This window comes from Oratosquilla oratoria, chromosome 3 (genome assembly GCF_046742065.1).
Source record: "Oratosquilla oratoria isolate Oo_2021 chromosome 3, ASM4674206v1, whole genome shotgun sequence".
Taxonomy (NCBI): domain Eukaryota; kingdom Metazoa; phylum Arthropoda; class Malacostraca; order Stomatopoda; family Squillidae; genus Oratosquilla; species Oratosquilla oratoria.
This window is the reverse complement of record NC_134779.1, coordinates 80,282,461-80,307,806: the sequence shown is the minus strand read 5'-3', so window position 1 is coordinate 80,307,806 and position 25,346 is coordinate 80,282,461. Positions and strand designations below refer to the sequence as shown.

The following is a 25,346-nucleotide window of genomic DNA, read 5'->3' as shown; positions in this document are numbered from 1 at the left end:
GTATATGAGCAGTAGATTTTCTCTTATACATATTTCCATTGAAAGTGATGGCAAATTGTGCATTTATTATTTTCTTAAATGCATTTTCCATATGTCTTAGTATGGAATTATGTTCCTTTGTACATGGTCATTTTTGCTATATTGTGATTTCGGGTTCAAGGCCCTTCTTCAGTAGCTCTTAGGAATATTCTATCTGGTCAGGATAAGAATTATTCCGATGTTATATTTTACTATGTTACTTTATATACTTAAATTTCTGTACCTGATATATATATATATATATATATATCAGATATATATATATATATATATCAGATATATATGATTATATTAGTAGTATATATGGACAGGAGATTTCCTCTTATACAAATCTCATCGAAAGTGGTGGCTAATTGTGCATTTACTATTTTATTAAATGTATTTTCCATGTCTTACTATGGACTTGCGTTCCTTTGAAAGGAGGTTTATGACTTAACTGTAGATGGCCATTTTTGTTACCGGTATATATCATGATTTTGGGTTCAAGGCTCTTCTTCAGTAGCTCTTAGGAATATTCTATATGGTCAGGATAATAATTATTAAGATGTTATATTTTATTATGTTACTTTATATACTTAATTTTTTGTACTTGCTCTTCACTGGGGGAGATTACCAGTCACCTGGGAGAGATTACCTGGTAACTCAGGCAGTGATGAAATGTCATATAATATATATATCATATAATTATGTAATATATATATATATAAATATATATATATATATGTATATATATAATTTTTTTTATATAGAGGTAAGGAAAAAGATATAGTGGAGTAGGATTCTTGATAAACAGAGAGGTTGCTGGTAACATAGTCAAGTTCAGCAGTTTATCAGAAAAGGTAGCTTGGATTGTGATTAGGCTGTGTAAAAGGTACACCATAAAAATAGTTCAGGTTTATGCACCAACTTCACAGAGTTCAGATGATGAAATTGAGTCCTATGATGATTTAAGTTAGGTAATGGATCAAGAAAAAAGAAGTACACATTGGTAATAGGTGACTTTAATGCTAAAGTGGGGAAGATGGGAGATGAGTTGTGCATTGGGAAGTTTGGAGTAGGTGAAAGAAATGACAGAGGTGAGATGTTAGACAATTTTGCAGAGAACTACATGAGGATAATGAACACTTCCAAAAGCGTGTAGGTCGTAAATGGACCTTGAAATGTCCAAATGGATAAGAAAGGAAGGAAGTAGACTTCATACCATGAGATGAGAGCAAGAGTGTTAGCAATGTTACGGCCATAAATGAAGTCAACATAGGTAGTGACCATAGAATGGTAGGTTGCACAGCTAAATACAATTTCAGAGCCGAGAGTAATAAACTAGCTTTAAAAAATAAAATAAGCCTTGCGAAGGTTAAGGATTATAAGAAGGGATTTCAGTTAGAAATAGATTCAAAGCTCTAAAAATTAATGACACCATCGAAGATATGAATTTGAATGTAATTATCATTAGTGAATAGGCAAAGAAAGTAGGAAGTACAAAAAGTATTAAGAGAAAACAAGTTCTCCAAAGCTACAAGTGATCTAATTAAAAAAAGAATGACCATGTAGATTAAAATCAGGAGAGACGAAATAGAAAGAGTAAAACTAAACAAGCTTATCAACAAAAAGCAGAGATCAGAGAAAAAAAAAATGAAATAGAGGAAACTATAAATTTTATATATATATATATATATATATATATATATATATATATATATATATATATATATATATATATATATATATATATATATACCAAAGGCTTTTTCCCCTTTATAAGGGAGCTAGTCAAAAAAACAAAGGCATAAAAACACTCCGATATATACATATATATATACATATATATATATATATATATATATATATATATATGTATGTGTGTATTCACCTTGGTCTTTCACAGTGGTCTTTTGGATCACGTGTTGGACTCGTGATCGACAGCTATTTCCCTCCCGGAAGAGAGCTCAGAGCTCGTATGACCGATCTATGGGTAATGCTATGACCTTACACACACACACACACACACACACACACACACACACACACACACACACACACACACACACACACAACTCCCCGCCCACGAGAGTCGGAGTAACGACCCAAAGCGCAGCGATACCGAAATAATTTCGGCCCTGGGCAGGATTCGAACCAGGTACTGCTGTACATCCGTATTGATAGTCCAGTACTCTATCAACCGCGCCATCGAGTCGTGTGTGAGTGTGTGTGTGTGCGCGCGTGCAGTGATACCTTGATATACTATCGCCCTAAACATACGAAAAATTCGAGATACGTTGTATTTTTTTTTATTTACTCCCTAACATACAACGAAACTTTTGAGATACGATGTGGTGATGCGCGATAATTTGAAACACCAGCGGTAGGTGGCAGGTTATTCACTCGGCTCTTGACAATTCCCGACGTTTCAGCTCGTGTGTTGTTTTCTCGTTTACATCTTCGCTGTTCGTCGTGTTTGTGACCGTTTTGTGTATTGATATTATTTTTGTGTATAGTCATGGGTCCTAAAGGTAAGGACAAGAATAGTGAAAAAATAATATCTCGATGGTGGTAAAATATGAAATAATTGCAAAGCATGAGCATGGTGTGCGGGTGAGTGACTTAGCCAAAGAATATGAACGCAACGCATCAGCAATATCCACGATCATTAAGCAGAAAGATGCAAGAAAGTGCAGACCTATATAATGAGATGGAGCGCCTACTTTTAATATGGATTAATGAGGAGTTGGCTGGTGACTCTGTTACGGAAACGATAATCTCAGAAAAGGCTATTGCTATCTTCCAAGACCTTAAATGTGATATAGCTAAGGAGGGAGAACCATCGGAAGGTACTGTTGGTGAGGAATTTAAAGACAGTCGTGGATGGTATGGAAAAAAAAACCCCGAACTGGCATTCATTCTGTAATTAGGCATGGAGAAGCATCCAGTGCAGATGTTAAGGCAGCTTAAGACTTCATAAAGCCTTGAATCTATTGTAGCTCATGAAGGATACATACCGCAGCAAGTTTTCAACTGCGATGAAACTGGGCTTTTTTTTGGGGGGGGGGGGGTTGCCTAGGCGCACGTTTATCACCGCGGAAGAAAAGAGCCTACCCGGCCACAAGCCTATGAAAGATAGGCTTACTCTCGCCCTTTGCGCTAACGCTAGAGGCGACTGTAAAGTTAAGCCGTTAATTGTGTATCACTCTGAAAACCCCAAGGCCTTTAAAGCTCATAAAGTTTTGAAAGACAAATTTCATGTTATGTGGCGAGTAAATAGTAAGGCATGGGTGACCCGTCAGTTTTTATAGGGGGATGAACTTAGTTTTTGGCCCTGCTGTCAAGAAATACTTAACGGAGAAAGGTCTCCCTCTTAAGTGTCTCCTCTTGGATAATGCTCCTGGTCCTCCAGGCCTTGAGGATGACATCTTAGATGAATTCAAATTCATAAACATTGTCAACGTCAATCCTCCTGCCCATGGACCAACAAGTCATCTCTAATTTTAAGAAACTTATAAAAGCAGCTCTTCAAACGTTGCTTCGAAGTTAGCGAAAACACTAACCTAACATTACGTGAATTTTGGAAAAACCATTACAACATCGTAATCTAAGATTCGTAGATTTTTCCTGGCAAGGGGTTACCAGGAGAACCTTGAACTCGGCCTGGAAAAAGCTATGGCCTGGTGTTGTTGCATAGCAAAACTTTAAGGGATTCGAACAGCCACCAGAACCATCTGTTGAGGAGGAGATCGTGTACATTGGTCGTTCCATGGGGCTGGAGGTAGACGAGGCAGATGTTGCTGATCTTGTTAAGGAGCATGCTGAAGAACTCACGACGGAGGAGCTGGAGTTACAGGAAATGACCCACTGGGATATGATGCTGGAACTCAACAGTGAGGAGGTCGAGCAGGAGGTGCTAACTTAACGTGAAATTCGTGATATCCTTGCCAAGTGGCAAGAAGTGTGATTTTGTAGAGAAAAAGCACCCTGAAAAATTGTCTACACGGAGAGTAAATGCCTTATTTAATGATACGGGCCTTTCACACTTTTGCAACATATTAAAAGAGGCAGAAACAGACCACTCTTGATCGTTTTCTCTTAAAGCGACCGCACAGTGAAGGTAATGAAGGTGAGGCCAAAAGGGCCAGACGTGAATGTGGAAATAAAAATTAAATTTAAAAAGCCCCCCAAAATAAATAAATAAATAAATGAAAAAAAAAATGAAAAAAAAATGAAAAGAAAACAAATAAGTTAGTATCATTTTTAATCATACAAAAAAAATCTTACTGTACTTATTTTCATTTCATATGTATTAATGTGTGTGTGTTAATGTTTGTGTGTTTATCATTACACACTGTACGTGTGTGCGCGTCGTACGCTAGCTCTCGTTACCCTTTCTCCCACCCTCCTCCTGCCTCACACCTCCATTCACCGCTATCACCTGTCTCCGTGGTATATGATAACTTTTATCATTATTATTTTATCATTGTGTGTGTTATTACTCATGTATTTATCTATAAATTGTGCTTGTTTTGTGTAATTTAAGTTTGTTTTAGAGTAATTTCGTATTGTTGGAACGGATTCTATTTCCATCAATTGAAATGGGAATAATTGAGATACGATTTATTATTATTATAATTATTATTATTATTATTATTTTGACATACGACGGCGGTCACGGAACGAATCAATTTCGTATCTCAAGGTATCACTGTATATATATATATATATATATATATATATATATATATATATAATATTTGTGTGTGTGTGTGTATTATATACTATATATATATGTGTGTATATATATATAAATGTATATATATATATATAAATGTATATATTATATATATATATATGTATATATATATGTATATATATATATATATATATATATATATATATACACACATACATATATATGTACAACACTGAATGGGTCCCAGTGAACAGATTTATTTATCAACCACAATTCACTTTAATTCTAAGCCATCAACACCAAGAAACACGAGGCATACATGCAGAAATTGATACGTGGTACAGCAGGGGACGTGAACCTCCGCTAGCACGTAACAAGTGACAGTGACTTAAACGATTGCGCCATCAAGAGAGATATGAGTTGAGCACAATTTTTGTATAAGAAAATTTGTATCTCTCTTGATAGCGTAATCGGTTAAGTCACTGTCGCTTGTTACGTGCTAGCGGAGGTTCGAGTCCTTTGCTGTACCACGTATCAATTTTTGCATGTATGCCTCCTTGAGTTTCTCGATGTTGATGGCTTAGAATTAAAGTGCATTGTCGTTGATAAATGTAATATACATATATGTATATATATATATATATATATATATATATATATATATATATATATATATATTACGCAAGTTGAAGGCAAAATCTGATGGAGAGAAAGTTGGGTTTATTTAACAATGTTGGGCGCCAGGAGGGTGGGGGAACGAAACAGTGCGGGAGGTGACGACTGTGTTTCAAGTCGTGTTCCCCGGGGAGCAAAAAGAGGGTGGGGGGAGATGAGAAAGCAGGAGCCTCGAGCTTGGCTCACGTATGCTGCTCAGAAGCTATCTGAATCTTCGGCGTCCGTTCAGCTTTTATATACACGGGCAGGTTATGACCCGTACTTCTAATTGGCGTGAGGTCACGTGTGCTGCGCGGGAAGTCGGAGGCAGAACGTTTGTGTGAGAAATAAACGCAGCCCGAGGGAATTTCTCCGTCTTCATTTCTGCATGAGGGGACGGAGACGGGGGGGGGGGGGTCGTCGATTTAATTAAGCTGCCTTGCTGTCGATGTGCTGTGTTTTGCGACACTGCTTCTGACCCAGGGCAGTGGGCGAGATGCAGGGATGACCCATCATCCAGGAGGTGTTAGGGATGGAATGGGTGGTAGTGTTTTTATGCCTTTGTTTTTGGCCACCTCCCTTGTAAGGGGGAAAAAGCCTTTGTTATATGTGTGTGTATATATATATACATATATATATATATATATACATACTACCTGTATGTGTAAACTATGTATATGTATATATATATATATATATATATATATATTATATATATATACAGGGTGTTCTTGATAAAAATTGACACTTTTTCGGAAAGGAAAGAAAAAACGTCATATCTTGGCAAAAAAAAAAAAAAAAAAAAATATATATATATATATATATATATATGTATTCTCAAAATTGAAAGTGGATCTCTTAGAGGATCTTGTACTAAATACAACCCATTCAAAGAAGCCGCTCTAATCCACCACGGCGTCCAGGCTGCACATGAACCTGCAGCACGCGGCCTCCACGGTGTCCTTCGTGAGACGCATGAACACCAGTTTGATCCTGGCAATCAGCTTGTTCTTGGTGTTGCAGGCGATACGATTGGTATCATTTTCAACTGCGCCCCCCACATAGTCCATGGGGTTGCAATCATTCGAGTTGTGGGGCCAGATGTTGGGACTTGTGAAGTCGTAGAAGTTTTCAGACAGCCACTTCCTGGGGTTTCCCGTAGATGTGACCCGGAGCTGAGTCCTGCTGCCACACGTATGGATATCCCGCAGCCACCCTCTCCACCCAGCGCTTGACAACAATGAACTGCATCTCAATATAATCTGATTGGAGTCTGAGTTCCTCTTCAAAGATGTGGGGCGGCATAACGTGGCCTTCACTGGAAACGCACTCAAAGACCATCACAGTTCGAGGGAACTTGGTCTCATGAAGCGCGGGACTTTGTGCGGACTGTAAGCTAGCCACCTTTTATGCGCGTTGTGCAACTGGTCCTGGTAGAAGTCAGAGAAGAACCAGAGCATCCCCGGCTCGACAGGGTGTTTGACCTTGTTCATGAGTTTCTTGGCTTTCGTAAGTCGGTTCTCTTAGGCCTTGGCGGTGAGTAATTGGCCCTTGTGCCTCTTCACAGTCGCCACACCGACGCTCATCTGTCTCGCCAAGGTACGCATTGCCTTGACTGGATCTTGCCGCACTTTTTTTTCCAGCTTCTCGACGAATTTCGTTGTGTGGACAGTCAGAACGCCTGCTATGATCCTGCTAGCCACTGCATCCACATTTCCGTCGCAATTCTGCAGCTCACATCTCACGGCCTTCACTGTATTCAAGGATCACTGAGCTGCAGCTAAGATGTCAGAGTTCTTTAATCTGACGCTAATATCATGATGCAGGTCACTCTCTTCCAATATTCCGTTGCTTTCCAGTCGTCCATGTTCTCTAGTTCTCACATCCACCAATAGTACAAATAACCAGATATCCGTTGCACGTTACCGCCATTAAATCCTTCAAATGGTTCTGAAATGAGAGAAGATAAAAAAAAAAGATCAGATTTATCCCGAACACTGTGTGTGTGTGTGTGTGTGTATATATATTATATATATATATATATATTTATATATATATTTATATATATATATGCAAGCAATTACATCACCGCGATACGAAAATGCAAAATAACCGCATCTTCAGATGTAATATACGAAAGTACTTACTGTACAAGTTTCTCTTTTGTGGTTATTTTGTGTGTGTGTGTGTAATATATATATATATATATATATATATATATAGTAGCGTCCAACTCTACTGATCCTCGACATTCATTGCATCAGCCCATGCTTATCAAAACACTTAACAGGGATGGTTTCGCCAATGAGGCTCTTTCGACAATGGATTGTCCCGTTTGAGTGCGAGACGAGAGCCACGAAACTTAGGGCGTGAATGAAGTGCAGAATACCGGGATACATGAACTCGGGTATGTCTCGTCGGAACCCACGACGATAGCAGCCATTACATCAGCAAGCAGTGTTCGTGTCTGCGTGCGCGCGTGCGTTCGTTCTTTCATTCAAGTGAGTGGCCTTCGGTGATAAATGTGGAGTGTAAGCGATAAGGATAATCGGTGTCCAAGATAGTACTATTTTGTTCTGTATTTTTGTATCTAGTTTATTCATATCAATACCTGTACACGAAGACGTCATTATTATTATCGTTGTAATTATTATTATTATTAGTAGTAGGTGTAGTAGTAGTGGTATACACGCGTGCGCGCGGACACACACACGCAAACACACACACACACACGCGCGCATGTATATGAATTTCCTCGCCTACAAGTGAATTAGTTTCTGTCGCGCCTTTTACTACGTAGTCCCGTGTTCGAATCTCACAGCCACCGGTGTGATTACCACACGCCCTGGAAGTCCGAGTACATAGGGCAAAGGTGACCTTAGTCCCAACTGAGCGCCTTCTGTCGTGAGCTCCGTACCCAGTACCAAATATCTCTCAGCTAAGCGACTCTTGGTGTGGGTTTTTCTTCGCTATCTGTTATCAGTGTAATTAACGCGTTAAGATGGCTTATGTAATCTCCCCCTTATCGTTCAGCTTCATGAATCGTACGCGAGGGGGTGAACGTACATTCCAGTGTATTGTATCTGTTTTTGCCTGTTCGGCGGCTTCGTTTGTAGCGAAGGAGCGGTTTTTCATTAGCTGAACAAAATCGCCAACCGGCAGAGTTAATACAAGTTATTAGGTGCAGCGAAATGGGTCATTTCAGACTGCATCACCCTCGAGTGTAGATGTGGTGGATTTCAAGTCCTTGGTCAAGGTCGTACTTTGTAGTCCAAGAACATGGCCCTGGGGTTTCACTTGTAGCTTGACATCCAAGGTCTTAAGGTAAGCATACAGAGTGCTTGCAACGAGGTGGAGCTTACGTGTGACGTCCGACTGCGCTCACAATTTGAAAGCGATATGACATGTCGACTCGGACATTTTCAAAAAATGGACTGTGCATACTTAGACGTCGATCACGCCTATGATCTAAATGGTTCACAAACGTATCCTATTTCCAGTCGAAAATATTTTTTTTTTCTTCAGATTTGTGTATCTTAATTAGATCACGAAAACACGTCGAAATATGTGTTTTGTGGGTAGGCTACAGCAAAAATTTAATTTGATTTGTCGATTTTTTTTTCTTCCAGAAACGTATTTTCTGAATAACGTAAATTGTTTTATATCCTGAAAATCGGTAATGAGAAGCACTGTCATGGTACATTCAAGTCATTGCACTAGACATGTCCACCTTTTCAGTTATTCGCCAAAACCGTGAAATTGACCGATTTTTGCCCATTTTTTAATCCCATTCCCTCTTAGAAATGTCGACAAAAATCATATGATTACTATTATCTAGTCAATTTGTGTCGATTTTTTGTGTATCAAAAACTTGAAATAGAAAATTATTCATCCTCCTCCATTATCGATGTTCCAGTGAGGATTAAACGTTGTTGTGTTTACACAACAATACACAATGAAACGTTCGTAGCCTTTGTGTCGCTATCGTTTCCGTTTGCAGAGATCCAACGCAAGAAATTTGTTTTTCGACCAAGTCACGATTTCATTGCACCTTTGTATTTTCAATGAAAATAAATAAATAAACAAAAAATAAGGAAATGAATGAAAAATAAACTACTGAGACTAATGAACCGATCACCTTCGATAGCATTTGATCAAGCTACACGTCGATGTCAAAATTCATGGACGTCACTGAAAAAAATGCATATAGTACTAGTACAGCGTGAAAGACACGCAGGCAGACAAATGCAAAGACAGATATGCGATTCACACGTCACAAATTGCATTATTGACAAGTATTTTATATTTTATATATATATATATATATATATATATATATATATATATATATATATATATATATATATATATATATATATTACGAACTTTTGCTCACGCTTTTTTTTTTTCTCATTCACTACTGTTCGTGGCTTTTGCCTTTGTCCTGGCTGCCAACAAGCGGCGGTGTTCCCTCATCCAACGGCTCCCAGTAACTGCCTCTTGGCTAGACTGTCCGGGCGGTGAAAAGAAACCTGGTTGCTTCGGCCGCAGCAAAGTACTTGATGAAATTTGTTTATGTAGACTCTTAGGCTTTCAACTTCCTCTTGTTCCTGTTTCCTTCATTGGGTTTTAGTTCTCACGTATCTGTCAGCTTCTCTTCCTATTGACCCAGCCTCGCCCCGCCCCTCCCCTTCCTCTCTGCCTCTCCCACTTCCTCCTCCACTTGAGCTTCATTTTCTTTTTGCGTCTTTTCCTTCCTCCCTCTTCCCACCACCGTCCACTTCTTTCTTCGTGTCCCTTCTGCTCCTCCTCTTTCCATGTCCTGGCCCCGCCCACTGTCCCAAGCTCCTCCCTCTCACGGTCTGTGGCCCCTCCCCTTTCTCTCTTAATCCATGCTACACCTATGTTCTTGTCCGCTTTTACCTCCTCCTCTCCTCTTTCTCCTCCTTCTCTCCTCCCCTTCCCCTCGTAGTCTCTGCTACACTTAACTTCATGTCAGCCTGTACCTCCTCCTTCAAGTTTCCCCACCTCGTCCTTCTTCTCCACCTCTTCCTTCTTTTCCACCTCCTCTCCTATTCCACCTCTTATCCTCTTCCAACTCCTTTCCTTCCACTCCATATCTATTCTACCTCTCTCACCCTTCCTTCCCATCTTCCTTCCCCATCTTCCTCCCCCCTCTTCCTTCCTCCCCTTCCTTCCCTCTCTTCCTGCCCCCATTTTCCTTCCCCCCATTTTCCTTCCCCCCTCTTCCTTCTCTCCTCCCCTTCCTTCTCTCCTCCCCTCCATTTTCCCTTCTTCCCATTTTCCCTTCTCCTTCCCTCCCTTTTCCCCTCTCCTCCCCTCCCTTTTCCCCTCTCCTCCCCTCCCTTTTCCCCTCTCCTCCCCTCCCTTTTCCCCTCTCCTCCCCTCCCTTTTCCCCTCTCCTCCCCTCCCTTTTCCCCTCTCCTCCCCTCCCTTTTCCCCTTCCTTCTCTCCCCCTCCTTTTCTCCTCCCCTTCTCCTTCCCTTCATCCTCTCCTCCTCTCTTCTCTTTTTCTTCTCTTCCTCCTCCATTTCCTCGACCACTTTTCCCTCCTTGCCTTCCTCTTCCTCAGTGTTAGCTAGGCCTGATGATTTGAATATGTGGAATAGGTGAAATAATCCATCTGATGAATATGAGAGACTAATGAATAATGTTCAAGAGGAGGTGGAGACATTTAATTTAAAGATTGTGTGGAATGAGAAACTTAGCTACATAGAAAATACAAGGAAACACTCCTTCATGGAACATGCAAGAACTGAGAAGAATTGTCATGATTGGAAAGGAGTGGGATATATGTGTGGACTGAGAAGAATTGACAAGGTTAGGAAGTTGTGGTAATCCTGATGAATTTGGTTGCATTGAGAATTGATAATGTTTGTGAGGTAATGCTTTGGAGGAATTTGTACGATTAGGGATTTGATAAAGCTACATAGGTTGAGGCATCAGTACTTTAGATGTGGTTAAGAAAGTTGTTCCACCCTCTCTCCAAATTATTAAGTTAATCACTCAGTCATTTTGAACGTCTATTCCAGTGATCTTTTTGGATAGTATGTGTCCAGAGATCATGTCAAATTCCTTGTTTATGTCAATAGGCACCATGTATATTGCTAAAGACCACTAGGAAATAGTATGTCAAATGGTCCAAACAAGTTAATCTTTCAGACGTTTTCAAGGTACATAGATTTGAAATAAGCAAACAATATAAAGATGTGTAAAAGGAAGAAGAAAGGAACTGAGAGAGGTCACACATTGACCGCACTCAACCTGAGCATATGTTTTGACCTAGGTCTGTACTGCTTTTGTATGATAAGATCATCCATCTTAAACAATGCCATGCTTCAGCTTATATTATGATAAAATGATTGTTTGAAGTGACAAGATTCAGTTACGTTTCTCAATAACATTGAATGTAAAGAGATTTCTCCTGTAACTGACTGGAGCCAAGAAAATGTAACATCCATTGCTGTTGTAGAGATGAATGTAATTGAACTTGTCACATTTAACATTACTTTGATCACAATATGAATTTCAGGTTGGGAGCATATAACTTCAGTGATTTTATTATTAACAAGACTGTACATCATTTAGCAACCCCAGGACAGTCCTAGGTCATAATATGATCAGATTGAGTGAGGTAAATCTGTCACTTCTTTTATATTCATTCTTCTCTTGCCTGTCCTTATATTGTTTGCTTATTTCAACTATTTCTGGGATGCTGAAAGTGAGGAATGATTGTCACACTCAAGACACTATGAAACAGGACTTAGAATAGAAGGGATGCAGAAAAGAAGATGAACGTATTTAAAATGAAGTGTTTGAAAAATATTATAATCAGTGCAAGAATGGATATAATGAGAGGTGAGGAGTTGAGGCAGAGAATGGTATTTGAAAATCTCATCATAGGGTAGAGAAAGTAAAAGATGGAGTGAATGGAAAGCACATGATTGTGAAAATTCCTGGAGTACTAGGTCACTTCTGTGGTTCTACCTCTTACTTTCCAATTACTGTACCTCAATAAGATTCACATGGTTCCAACTTTGGCCATATCACTTTGTTCTCTGAGTATCATACCTAGATTTGAAGTATGGTTCCAACTTGACTATAACTTCTAGGCTATTCCAAGAGTTTATGTATTTAGGTGGAAAATGGTATTACTTCACATTCTTTAATGCAGTCTTTTCCAATTTGGTCTCATGACCTATTGAAGCCCTCCCTTCCCTTATCAAGAGATCTTCTCTATCAGTGTAGTGTTCTTGATATCATAAATGTCATGGTGGGTGGTGCGACAAGCTACATTAACTTGTTTGCAGGTGATGTAGAGATCATGAGAAGAATAAAAGATGAGGGGGACTGCAATTGTTACAAAATCTAGGCTGTATACTTGGGAGTCAATTGTGAAAAATTAATTTGAATACAAAAAAAATGCAAATCATTGGAAATGTGTAAGCTAATGAAGACCATCAATTAATTTTTCAATGGGATAAATCACTTGCAAAAGAAAAGAAAGATGTGGGAGTGTTGGTCATAGATACCTTGGTACCTGATAAACATGTTAGCAAAAAGGAACAGATTATTGATAAACATAAAAGTGAATTTTCATACATCATTGAGATAATGAGAAAGATCATAGCATGCTTGATCCACCATAGATTAGAATGTGCAGTGGTAGTATGGTCTCCATTCAAAGTGAAGGATATAAACAAGAGCTAGAGAATATGGGGAGCAACAAGTGGTTCCCAGCCTTGCAATTGAAATGACTAGACTTTACATCATTGAAAGAAAGAGAAAGAGGTGACATGATAGTGAGTGGATAAAAATGACAAGATCTGGTCAAGGATGGGAGAACATCATGAGGTCATAGAGACAAATTGAAAAAGACCACATGTCTAAAGGATGTCAAAAAACATTGGAACAGCTTAGATGATGGTATGGCCTAAGCCAGAATTTTAAGTCAGTTTAAGATTAGGTGTAATTGTTAAAGAAAAGGAAAGAAAACCACATAAATATAGCTCCTTTCCTGTACACAGTGAGTCCTCCTTATATGGTAATTCTTTATCCAATGAATTCACAGTTACGGTATTTGGTAATTACTACCCTCGATTCTATTTATGGTAAGAAAAATTCACAGATATTTTGAAGAGGAAAGAGCAGGGAGATGGTATGTCTGCCATATCCTATATTACATGTTATAATGGGTTCGGTATGTGGTAATTTCAATTTGCGGTAAGGTTTTCAGGAATGCATATGTACCGTACGATGAGGACTTACTGTATTACAATTGGTATTTACCTCTTCCAGACAGCAACATACATACATATATATATATATATATATATATATATATATATATATATATATATATATATATATATATATATATATATATATATATATATATATATATATATATAGTATATATATATATATATGTATGTATATATTTTTTTATTTGCCAATTTCCGTGGGTCTGTACATCTCCAGCAAGAGAAAACCATGGCAATGGGTTGATTGATAAAACACTGACACCCTGACACCTCAGTTGTTACTCCTTTCCATTTCTTTTCTTCAGACTTTATTTTAACACTTTTTTTTTCCCACTAATTCACTTCCATTAAACAAAACATAGGGCTAGTCACACCTTTTCCCCTGTCATTTAGATGTAAGGAATGAATTAACAACTGCTTTTGGCTTAATTGGTGACTTCATTTATGGGAATAGTTGCTAGATGCTGTAATGATTATAATTTATTTTATATTATTTGTTTTTGTTTTGTTATCATTTGTCTGATTTTCATTTATTATTTGTTATATGTCAATTTATTATTATTTACTATTTACCTGTTTGTTTATTATTTAACTAAACCTATGCATTTATTTATGTACTTTATTTGTCATTTACATTATTATAGTTTTTATTTTATTATTATTATGATTTTTTTTTCGCATCCGACCTAGATATGGACCAAAAGGTCTCCTGTCGGCATGCTCCGCCTTTGTAATCCTTTGAAAATACATACATACATACATATACCAAGGCTTTTTCCCCCTTACAAGGGAGGTAGCCAAAAAGGAAAAGGCATAAAATCATTTCCACCCATTCCATCCCTGAATACACTCCACACCCCTCCACCCTCCCTCTTATCTTAGCACCTCCTGGATGACGGGTCATCCCTGCACCTTGTCCACTGCCCTGGGTCAGAAGCAGTGTCGCAAGACACAGCACATCCACAGCAAGGCTGCTTCATTGAATCGGCGACCCCCCCTCTCCGTCCCCCCATTGCATAAAAGAAGACGGGGAGAAATCCCTTCGGACTGCGTCAAATTTTGCTCACACATACTACCTCACCCCCCATCCCCCCGCCCATTCCACCTCATGCAATCACAGCATCATCAATGGTAGAAAATGAAAGATGAAAAAAGTAACATTGAATTACTATGTTAAGGTGCACAACTTATTGTCGATTGTTTCAAAGGTTACAATTCTGTTTGAAATGAGCCCAGAGATTTAGAAGAAAAAAAATTGTTGACTGTACTCTCAATTAGGGTTATCTTATCTTGAAATGTAAACATGGAAGTGTTGTCTCAGCCACTTATCATATCAGCAAGGTCGCTCAAGGCTGTTGAGTGAACTGGACTTTTACAGAAGTGCTGATGTCATGAAGAGTTTTTCGAGTTTTAAAAATTTATTGATTTGATTTTAAATTTTGCTGAAGACTAGTTGAGGAGTTATGCATAGATTTTCTTTTAGCTTTTATAACCCATTAGAGGAGAAGGGTACTTTTTTAATCTGAAAAGAATTGTTTAGGCTAGTCAAGAAAAAAATAAATTAAATTAGGGAGAATAGATGAAGAATAAAATTGACATTTGGTTTAAATGGTTGATTGGGATACCTTTTGGCCATTAGTGGATGAGGAATCTTTAAGCTAAAAAGAATGATCTGGCATTAACTGGAATAAAAGCTTGAAAATAAATTCTGTACTTCACCTGGTTGACGCAGCTAGTACCACAATGGTAAATATTTAGTTGTGGATATTGAAAGATAATTTTACTCATTTAGAAGGTTGCCTTCAGTCTAAACTGGGCATTGATTAATTGATACTCAATTTAGACCAGGGTCTCATTCCACAACTGAACTGAAATGTCTGCCATTCACCACAAGAAAATGAACACATTATAGGACAGAAGAAAAACCTGAAATGGAAATAAACTGAAAAAGGTGTATGAAGGATATTAAGACAATTTTCCATACATTGCAGTTAAGTAAATACAATACACTATAGTAAGGGATCATCTAATTATTTGAAGAATAAAAAAGAATTAATTAATTTGAATATTTTACCCCCTACATTGCTTGATCTATTATGGATAAAGAAATATTTTTATTTTGATCACAATTTGATCTTTCCTGTCCCCTCTGTCTCTTCGCTCTCTATCTATCAATCTCCCTATCTATCTATCTCTCTGTGTAACTCCTCCCACCCCCCACCCCCCACCCCACACACATACTTGGTTTGATTCACATAGCTTTACCCAGTAAACCTTAAACAATTCGTGATGAAATTGTATGTTGGTAATCAGAAAAAAATACAATAACAGTCAGTATTGCATATGGAATTAAGAAATTATGAAAGACTAAAATTTATATTCAAATATTATTATTATTCTATAGGGGTGAGTGGAGAATGGCTGTATATGGATGATGCTGTGATGCTTGGAAGGGAGTGGGTGGGGGATGGGGGATTTAGGGAGTGGTTATGTGTGAATGATATTTTGATGCAGTATGAAGGGATTTCTTCCCATCTTCAATGTTATTGCATGAGAGGACAGAGAGAGGGGTCCTAGGTTTAGTGAAATGGCCTTGCCATGGATGTGCTGCATCTTGCTGCATTGTTTCTTACCCAGGAATGACCTGTCATCCAGGAGGAGCCAAGATGAGAGGGAGGGAGGGAGGGGTGGTAAATGGAGATGAAACGGGTGGGAGTGGAATTATTCCTTTTGACTTTGGCTACCTTCTTTGAAAGGCAGGAAGAAGCCCTTGGTATATATATTTTATTTTATATATCTTATATATTTTTTTCACTTATCTATTTATTTATTTATTTATTTTATAAAACAAGTTCTACCTCATAAATTTATTGAATCTTGTTTCTTATACTGTACTGACATTAGGAGTCAATAGTTGCTTGGTGGAGGATGTACTCTAGACATTAGATTTTTAGTTTACCAGATTGTGAAGAATATTAATTTCATCTGTCACAGTTAGAAATCATAAATACTTCATGATAGTATTATGCCAAGATAGTATATTATAGCATTATTTGCCTGATCTCTATGTTTTATGCTTTTATGTTTCCTTTAATTTATTTCTTTGTTGCAGAAGGTTATGATTATCATGGATGCTTGATTTTAGTATTGTATTCATAATGTAGATATATGGGACAGGAAAACTGTTAATTATTATCATTGTATTCATAATACAGATATATGGGATAGGAAAACTTAACCTCTTCACTCCGGGGCACATCGCACATCTGGCAGCATTAGCTGCCCGATGTGCGATGTTGCGTCATAATAATCGCATTATAAAAAATAAAGTCAGTGCTCAATCGTTCGTTCTCTTTCACCCGTGTATTTTAATAACCATAGAAAATATGATGAAGCCAGTTTAGAGAGAATGGAGGTTACGTAGTTACGACTACAATAAATTTAATCAAGATGCCGACGTCGGCATCATCGAGTACCCACTTGCTCCTCATGCCGCCTACGTAGGCGTCACCGTATGGAAGTGGTTAAGAACAGTCAAGAGTTTTTATGAGAGTAGTAGAATCTGTGTTAGAATTAGAAATGGAGAGATTGAATGGTTTGAGGTAAAGGTGGGACTTCATGAGGGATGTGTTATGTTTCCTTGGCTGTTCAATTTATACATGGATGGAGTGGTGCGAGATGTAAATAAAAGGATAATGGGCCAGGGATTGGAGATGGTTAAAGAAAATGGAGAATAATGGGAGATAGGCCAGTTGTTGTTTGTTGATGACACTGCACTTGTGGCAGGATCAGAGGAAGGATTAAGGAAGTTAGTGACATAGTTTGGGAAGGTATGCAAAAGAAGGAAGTTGAAGATAAATATGTGTCAAAAGTAAGATGATGAGATGTACAAGGGGAGAATGTGGCAGCAAATTGGAAGTGGAGAGAGACTGGAGGAAATGGATAGCTTTAGATACTTGGGTGTGAATGTGGTAGGAAAGAGAAGAATGGAGGTGGAGGTAGAATGTAGATTGAGGGAAGCAAGTAAATGCCTTGGGGGATTAAAAAATGTAATGAGAAATAGACATTTTGGGAATGGATGCTGAGAGGTGTATGGAGTGATTGTGCCAACAGCACTGTATAGGACAGAAACATGGAACATAAGAGAGGAGTTTAAATGTGTTTGAAATTAAATACCTGAGAAGTATGGTTGGGGTTACTAGGCTGGATAGAGTGAGAAATGAGGGGGTGAGGAGGAGAGCAGGGGTGGAAAGGGAGTTGGGAGATAGGGTTGATGAAAGAATATTAGGATGGTTTGGACACACAGAAGGAATGAGTGAAAAAAGATTAGTAAAAGAGGTGTGGAAGGCAGAGGTGGAAGGAGTGAACATGAGGGGGCAACCAAGGCTGAGATGGATGGATGGGGGTAAAAGGGGCATTGGGAAAGGGAAATATCTGTTGAGGAAGGAAGGGAGAAGACAGAAGATAGGAGTGAGTGGAGAATGGTTGTGTATGGGTGATGCTGTGATGCATGGAAAGGAGTGGGGAGGGGATGAGGGAGTATGAGTGAATGATATTTTGATGCAGCCCAAAGGGATTTCTCCCTATCTTCTCTTCTGCACGAGGGGATGGAGAGTGGGTGTCGCAGATTAAATGAAATGGCCTTGCTGTGGATGTACTCTGTCTTGCCACATTATTTCTGACCCAGGGAAGTGGGCAAGATGCAGGGATGACCCGTCAACCAGGAGGAGCCAAGATAAGAGGGAGGAGAGGGGGGGTAAGTGGGAGTGGAGTATATGGGGATGGAATGGGTGGGAGTGGGTTTTATGCCTTTGACTTTTGGCCACCTCCTTTTTAAGGGGGGAAAAGTCATTGGTGTACATATGTATATATTCATAATTGTGCTTAATATAATTTTTCCTCATGGTTTTTAACTTCTCTTTGTTACAGTAGTAAGAACCACATGATCGCCATGGGTAGTGACCAACACTTTTGCCTGCGGTGGAATAACTTTCACAGCAACATAGCCACATCCTTTGAGCACCTACGTGACCATGAAGACTTTGTTGACGTGACACTTGCATGCGAGGGTAGGAGCTTAAAAGCACACAAGGTGGTCTTGTCAGCTTGCTCCCCCTACTTCAGGAACTTGCTCAAGGTAAGACAAAAGTTATGTTTTGTGAGTATTTTCTATCTATATACTGGTAGGCTTCTTCCCCCTTAAAAGAAAGATGGCCAACCAAGCTATGCACCTACCCCTGCCCATCCCACTCCCACCTATGACCCTTCCCCCTTTTATCTTACCTCCGTGTGGATAGAGCTTTATCCCTGTTTCCTACCCACTACCCATGTCAGAAACATTGTAACAACACAGCACATTCATAGCAGGGCCAGCCACTTCATTTACATGGCAATCTTCCCTCCTTGTCCCCCTAGCTAAGAAAGAGAAGACGACAAGAAATCCCTATGGTCTACATGAATTTATATTCCATTTATAACTATTATCCATTTGCACCTATCTCTTGCCTTCTCCCTTTCCTACTCATTGGACATTCTCCTATTACTTAAAGACCCCTTGCACACCGTAATTGTATTAAACTAATTGTAGTATATTATTCTGGTCAAAGACTCCAGTTTCTGATTCAGCATTACCTTCCTGTTTCCTCCTTTGAATATTAATAGCAGATTTGCAGATTTCCAGCATGGTGGGACCTTCTCTTCTAGAGAACATGCAGTCAGTTGATGTATTTTACCCACTTGTTCTCTACATTCTTTCAATATTCAATTTGGGATCCCATCATGCCTGAGGCCTTTATTTCAGGTTCTTGAAAAGGTTAATTGCTGTATTTTCGCCCTTTTCTCCCTCAAACTCCTCTTCCTTCTTGAATACTGGTTGAAGGCTTTTATTCATTATTTCAGCTTGCTTTCTTGCTTCTTTATACACTACCCCTTTAACTTTCAGCTTTGGTATTTCTTCTCTGTGCTATAGCTTACCATTCACAAATCTGAAGAATAGATGAATATATATTTATATATGTGTATATAGGTATTTCTCTATTATTGCATGTCCTAGTAATGCATTTTCACTTTAGAGTGCCATGTAATACTAGACATGTATTTCAAGTTATAATTTTCAAATAACTTTTTCACATTCCGGACCAGCTGCATTTTCAAATTGTGCACTGTTGACCTTTGTGTGCCACCAAGTGACCACCTGGTAAATTAACCACTCCTGCCATTTTCTATAAATGTTTGCACCAGCACTGTCATACCACAGCATCTTCCTTCATTCTCCATGACATCAAAACGTCATTCATAATGCAATACGTGTTTATTTGCAAAACAGATTAATTTTTGTGATAAGATAGGTGGTGTTTGAATCCCCTTCCCATAACCATAGTAGGTGTAACTCTAGGGGAATCCACTCCATTTTCTATTGGTGCATTTCTCTAATTGTATGATGGCCAAAAACATGTATATTGTGTAAATATATGTGTGTATATTTACCTAGTTGTATTGTATGGGAAGGGGAGCTATGCTCATTTCGACCCATCTTTGTATCTCGCTACATTTATTTTGTTATTAAATTCTTGTATGGTGTTTACACACACTATTGTTTTGTCCAATTTGTTTCAGACATTCACCACCCTGTGTGGATTTTCTCTCTCTCTCTCTCTCTCCCTCTCCCTCTCCCTCTCCCTCTCCCTCTCCCTCCAGGTCTCTCCTGTAACTGTCCTTTTTGAGTTTCTTTTCATGTTCCCTTGTTTTTCTTCCATCTCAGTTTTATAATTCTTCTCTGTCAAGGACTTCCATGCCTTTCATGATTCTGTAAATAGCCAATAGATTGCCTCTTTCTCTTCTTTGTTCCAGGATTGGTAGTTCCAGTTTGGACAATCTTTGTTTGTATGTCAATTTTGAAAGTGTTGGTGCCATCTTTGTCATTCCTCATTAGATTCTTTTTATTTTCCTTATATTCTTTGTTGTACTGGGTGTCCATAGTGTCACAGCGTACTCCAATCTTGGTCTTATCAGTATGACTAATATTTTCTTTACCATTATTTTCACCAAGTACTAGGGGTGATCAGAAAGTAATGACAGTCGGAATCGTAGCTGAGAGACTATAAGTGTTGGGGGGGCGGGGAGCAAGGGGCAGCAAGTGTTGCCTGTTGTTACATGTTTGAGCTTGTCGCTGTTTGTCTAGCTTACATTTTATCGTTGCGCTGTGCGATTGCGTCATTGTTGGTTTGCCTCTCTAACCGGAAACATGGATTTTTCGAAAGAAGGCTGCAGATTCTACACCTTCACAAGGTAGAAACTTGGGAAAAAAGCAACGGAGATCAGAGAGGAATTGTTGCAAGTTTTTCCCGAGTCTACTCCATCACTGGAAACTGTTTCCCGCTGGATTCGAGCTTTCGCAGCCGGAAAATTGCAGCTAGAAGTTGATCATCGTCCTGGCCGCCCTCGGACATCTGTGACCGAAGCAACGACGGTCCGTGCGCGGGCCATCATTGACGAAGATCCAACTGTTACTCTTCGATTCTTATCCTTGGAGCTCGGTGTCAGTTATGGGAGCGCACATGACATCGTGCATGAACACTTAGGGCTGAGGAAGAAGTGTGCTCGATGGATACCTCATTTGCTTACGGAAGAGCAGAAGAGCGAACGGGTGCGGATTTGTCGTCTATGGCTGGCTGAATTTGAGCCAAATGGTCCGAAACGGTTCTCAGATGTAGCTACCGGAGATGAGTGTTGGATTTCTTTCTTCACCACCAGAGACAAGCAGTCTAACATGGTGTGGTTGAGTGATGAAGAACCTCGACCTCAGATTCTGAAGGAAGGATTTCGCAGCAGGAAGCGCCTTTTCACCATCTTCTTCAATTCACAAGGACCAATGTGTGTGGATGTAATGCCTCAACAGTGTACTATCACAGCCCAGTACTACACTGATCACGTCCTTCCTCGAGTCCTGGAATATCAGGCCAAGACTGCACCAACCCGTTGCCAATCGCGCCTTTTGCTGCACCATGACAATGCTGCCCCCCCACAAAGCTCGCCTCACTGTGCAGTTCCTGGAGCAGCAGGGGATCACACTTCTCCCCCACCCACCCTACTCGCCTGACCTTGCTCCCTGTGATTTTTGGTTGTTTCCAAAGATCAAGGGTGCGATCGCAGGGAAGCTGTTTCATCGCATCCAAGATCTGGCGCGAGCAGTCAATTCAGAGCTACGAGGTATATCGGCTTCTGAGTACCATGAGTGCTTCATGAAGTGGCGAAAGAGGATGGAACGTTGCATAGAGGCAGGAGGGGAGTACTTTGAAGGAATGTAGGCCACTATTTGGATTTACCTCTGTACCGTGAAAATATATGGTATCACTGTCATTACTTTTTGATCACCCCTCGTAATTAAAAGCCACCTTTATTGATCTTAGGAAACTGTAGGTTTCTCCAACTATTTTGTTTATCTGCTTGTCTGATGACATGTCTTTAGTGATAATTACTCCTAGGTCATTTTTGGAATAAATTTTATTTACTTCCTTTGCACCAATTTTATATTGTCCTGATATTCTTTTTTTTACTTTTTCCAAATTCCATTATACTATATTTCTTAATGTTGAAGTTGACTTTCCACATTTAACTCCATTCCCACACCTTGTCCAGGTCTCCCTGTAGAAATTCACAATCTTTTTCTGTACTTTCTTTAGTAGTTTTGCATTGCCTGCAGAAAAGTTCATGTAACATTCTACACCTTCACGTCATTTACATATATAGCAAACATTATTGGAGCCAATACTGAACCCTGTGGGACTCCACTTATTCTTCCCAAGTGTGTATTTATATATATGTATGTATATTTATATATATGTATGTATATTTATATATATATGTATATATATATATATGTATATTTTCTCTTAGGCAGGCTTGGTTAAAAGCAACTGCAAATTCAGCACTGATCAATTTCCTCTTCAGAGTTTCCAACTTCCTGAAAGTATCCTTTATAGCAAGGGGTAAAGGAAAGAGAAGATTTCCTATTCCGGTCATTAAGGGGGTACGCGACACCTGGAGGTCATTTTCTAAATTATTTAGAGTAAAGAGCTGAAACTTCTCAGGTAAATAGGTATCCATGTTGCCTACATTTTAGGTGAAACAGAATGATGTATGTACACATGTACACATGTACATATACCAGTAGCGACATTTAAAAGTGCACAGCACCATAATACGTGGACCAATTTGTTTTATATTTTGGCTATGATTAGTCAGTAGGCACACCTAGGGCCGGTCATTGAGTAATTGAACAATTTCCTTTATACTTTTGCATACAGGCATTTCAATTTTAATGTCCGGCAAAAATCGTGAAAAATAACATTTTTTTGGTCTTGTTTCCATTATTACTCCGAACTCTTTCATCCTATTCAAAATATTCGAACAATCGGCCCTAGCAGTTACTAAAAGTAATATTCCCTGTAAGTTTCATCTAAATCTGATGTATTTTAAATTTTTTATGATTAAAAAAAAGTAAAAAAAATATCGAACGGAGATATGGCAACTTGAAATATAAATATATCTGTACCTTGCTTATAGTTTCACCAATTTGACTGATTTTTTCATGGCTTAATTCTTATTATATAATGAGTAAGTACAGTAAAAAGCATCAACATATTTTAATTATAAGTACTTTAAATACTGAAAAACTAAAGTATAAGTATATCACAGTAGTGATGACGCACAGACGACACCATCATATAATTTGCTTTTTTGCACCTTTGGCGGTTTCTTCATATGAAACCTCACTGCTGGGGGTCTTCAGGGTATCTAAATCATTGGAAAGAGGTTTATTTTCCAGCAGTGGGCGCCTTCTCTTTCCTCATCAGATTCCCCTCACCAATCTATGTTGGTAGGGCACCCCCTCCAGCATCATATGATGTCCCTTCTTCTCTCTTCTTCCTGTATAGCCTTGATCTTTTTCCTCTTGCTTTCTTCTTTGGATTTAATCTTCCTCTTTGAATTGTTTAGTCTAATGTTGTCCTTTACCTCTGTCACTGTCACAGAGGTGCAGGTGAGGGCAGTGGTGGAGTGAGAGGTGGTGAGGTCTTGGCTAGTCGTCTTTGACTGCTTGCCATCTTTAACTGCTGTTTTTTGTCATTGTGGATGTTCTTTTGTTCTTTTTGCTACCCTTGATGACTGTACTAAAGAGTAATATGTACTAGCTAAAGTAATAGATTGCAATGAGAGCTCATGAGACATGCGCAATTACCCTTTCAGAGCTAGCCGGTAACTGATGCTTAGCTTCGCTCAAAGTTGGCAAAACTTCTCCCTCCACCTTCCTCCCTTCCCCTCCACCATCGTCCTGGCCGTTGAAGCACTGGGCGAGCGTAAATTCAATCAAATTTCAACGTTATTCGATGCGCCTGAAGGTCCTAAGTGGCACGCCTCCATCTAGTGTGGGTTGCGCCTTTAACTCTGTCCCTTTAAACCTCACCCAAGACCTTTAAATTGCGCGCGGCTGGAAAATTATTTGTCGGGATTTATTTCTAAATGGTATACGAACATTTTGAACACAGTTTTGAAAAATGCCATATCTTGACCAAATTCACCCCCCCAGGTGTCGCGTACCCCCTTAATGACCGGAATAGGAAATCTTCTCTTTCCTTTATCCCTTGCTATAAAGGATACCTTCAGGAAGTTGGAAACTCTGAAGAAATTGATCAGTGCTGAATTTGCAGTTGCTTTTAACCAAGCCTGCCTAAGAGAAAATTTACTCCCGCGGTATACAAACATATATATATATATATATATATATATATATATATATATATATATATATATAGATATATATATATATATATATTTACCTAGTTGTCAAAGAAACCTACAACTCTGTCTTCTCTTGCTGTGGATGTGATGTGTTTTGTGACACTGCTTCTGACCTAGGGCAATGGACACTTCTCTTGGTGTGGATGTGCTGTGTTTTGCAACACTGCTTCTGACCTAGGGCAGTGGACAAGATGCAGTGATGACCCGTCATCTAGAAGGTGCCAAGATAACAGGGAGGGAAGAGTGTAGAGGGGAGTGGAGTATGTAGGGGATGGAATAGGTGGGAGTAGTTCCTATGCCTTTTTCTTTTGGCTACCTCCCATGTAAGGGGTAAATGCCTTTGGTATAAGTATATATGTATCTTACAGGAAGGGGAGCTATGCTCATGGTGTCCAGTCTCTGTATCTCGCAGTGTCTAAATTGTACTTAAATTCATGTATAGTTTTTACTTATTTTGTCCAATTTGTTCCATACATCCAGTACTTTGTGGGGAAAGCTGTTCTTTTTCAGGTCTCAACTGTCCTTTTTCAGCTTCCCTCCATGCCTCCCCGGTATTTCTCGTATCCCAATTTAGTAAGTCTTCTCTGTCAAGGACTTCCATACTTCTCATGATTCTATAGGTGGCCAACAAGTCTCCCCTTTTTCTTTCTGTGTGTGCGTGTGCGTGTATATTTACCTAGTTATATCTTATGGGAAAGGGAGCTATCCTCGTGGTGTCCTGCCTGTGTCTTGCAGTATCTAAATTGTCCTTAAATTCGTGTATGGTTTTTGCACACACTATTATTTTGTCCAGTTTGTTCCATACATTTCACTCTGTGGGGAAAGGTGTTCTTTTTCAGGTCTCTTTTTGAGTTTTTGTACATGGCCTCTTGTATTTTTCATATTCCATTTTA

At 39.1% G+C, this 25,346-nt stretch overlaps 1 protein-coding gene across 21 annotated transcripts in view; it reads left to right on the top strand.

Annotated features, from left to right (window-relative positions):
• The window catches only part of LOC143024084 (uncharacterized), a 444,302-nt gene that overhangs the window by 76,986 nt on the left and 341,970 nt on the right, over nucleotides 1-25,346 (top strand). For 19 of the 21 annotated variants that reach the window (XM_076182859.1, XM_076182873.1, XM_076182868.1 and 16 more), the window contains exon 2: nucleotides 18,586-18,793. In XM_076182859.1, the coding sequence (XP_076038974.1) occupies nucleotides 18,586-18,793 (208 nt within the window). The remainder of the gene's footprint in view (nucleotides 1-18,585; nucleotides 18,794-25,346) is intronic. The other 2 variants (XM_076182890.1, XM_076182907.1) reach the window with 1 other exon arrangement.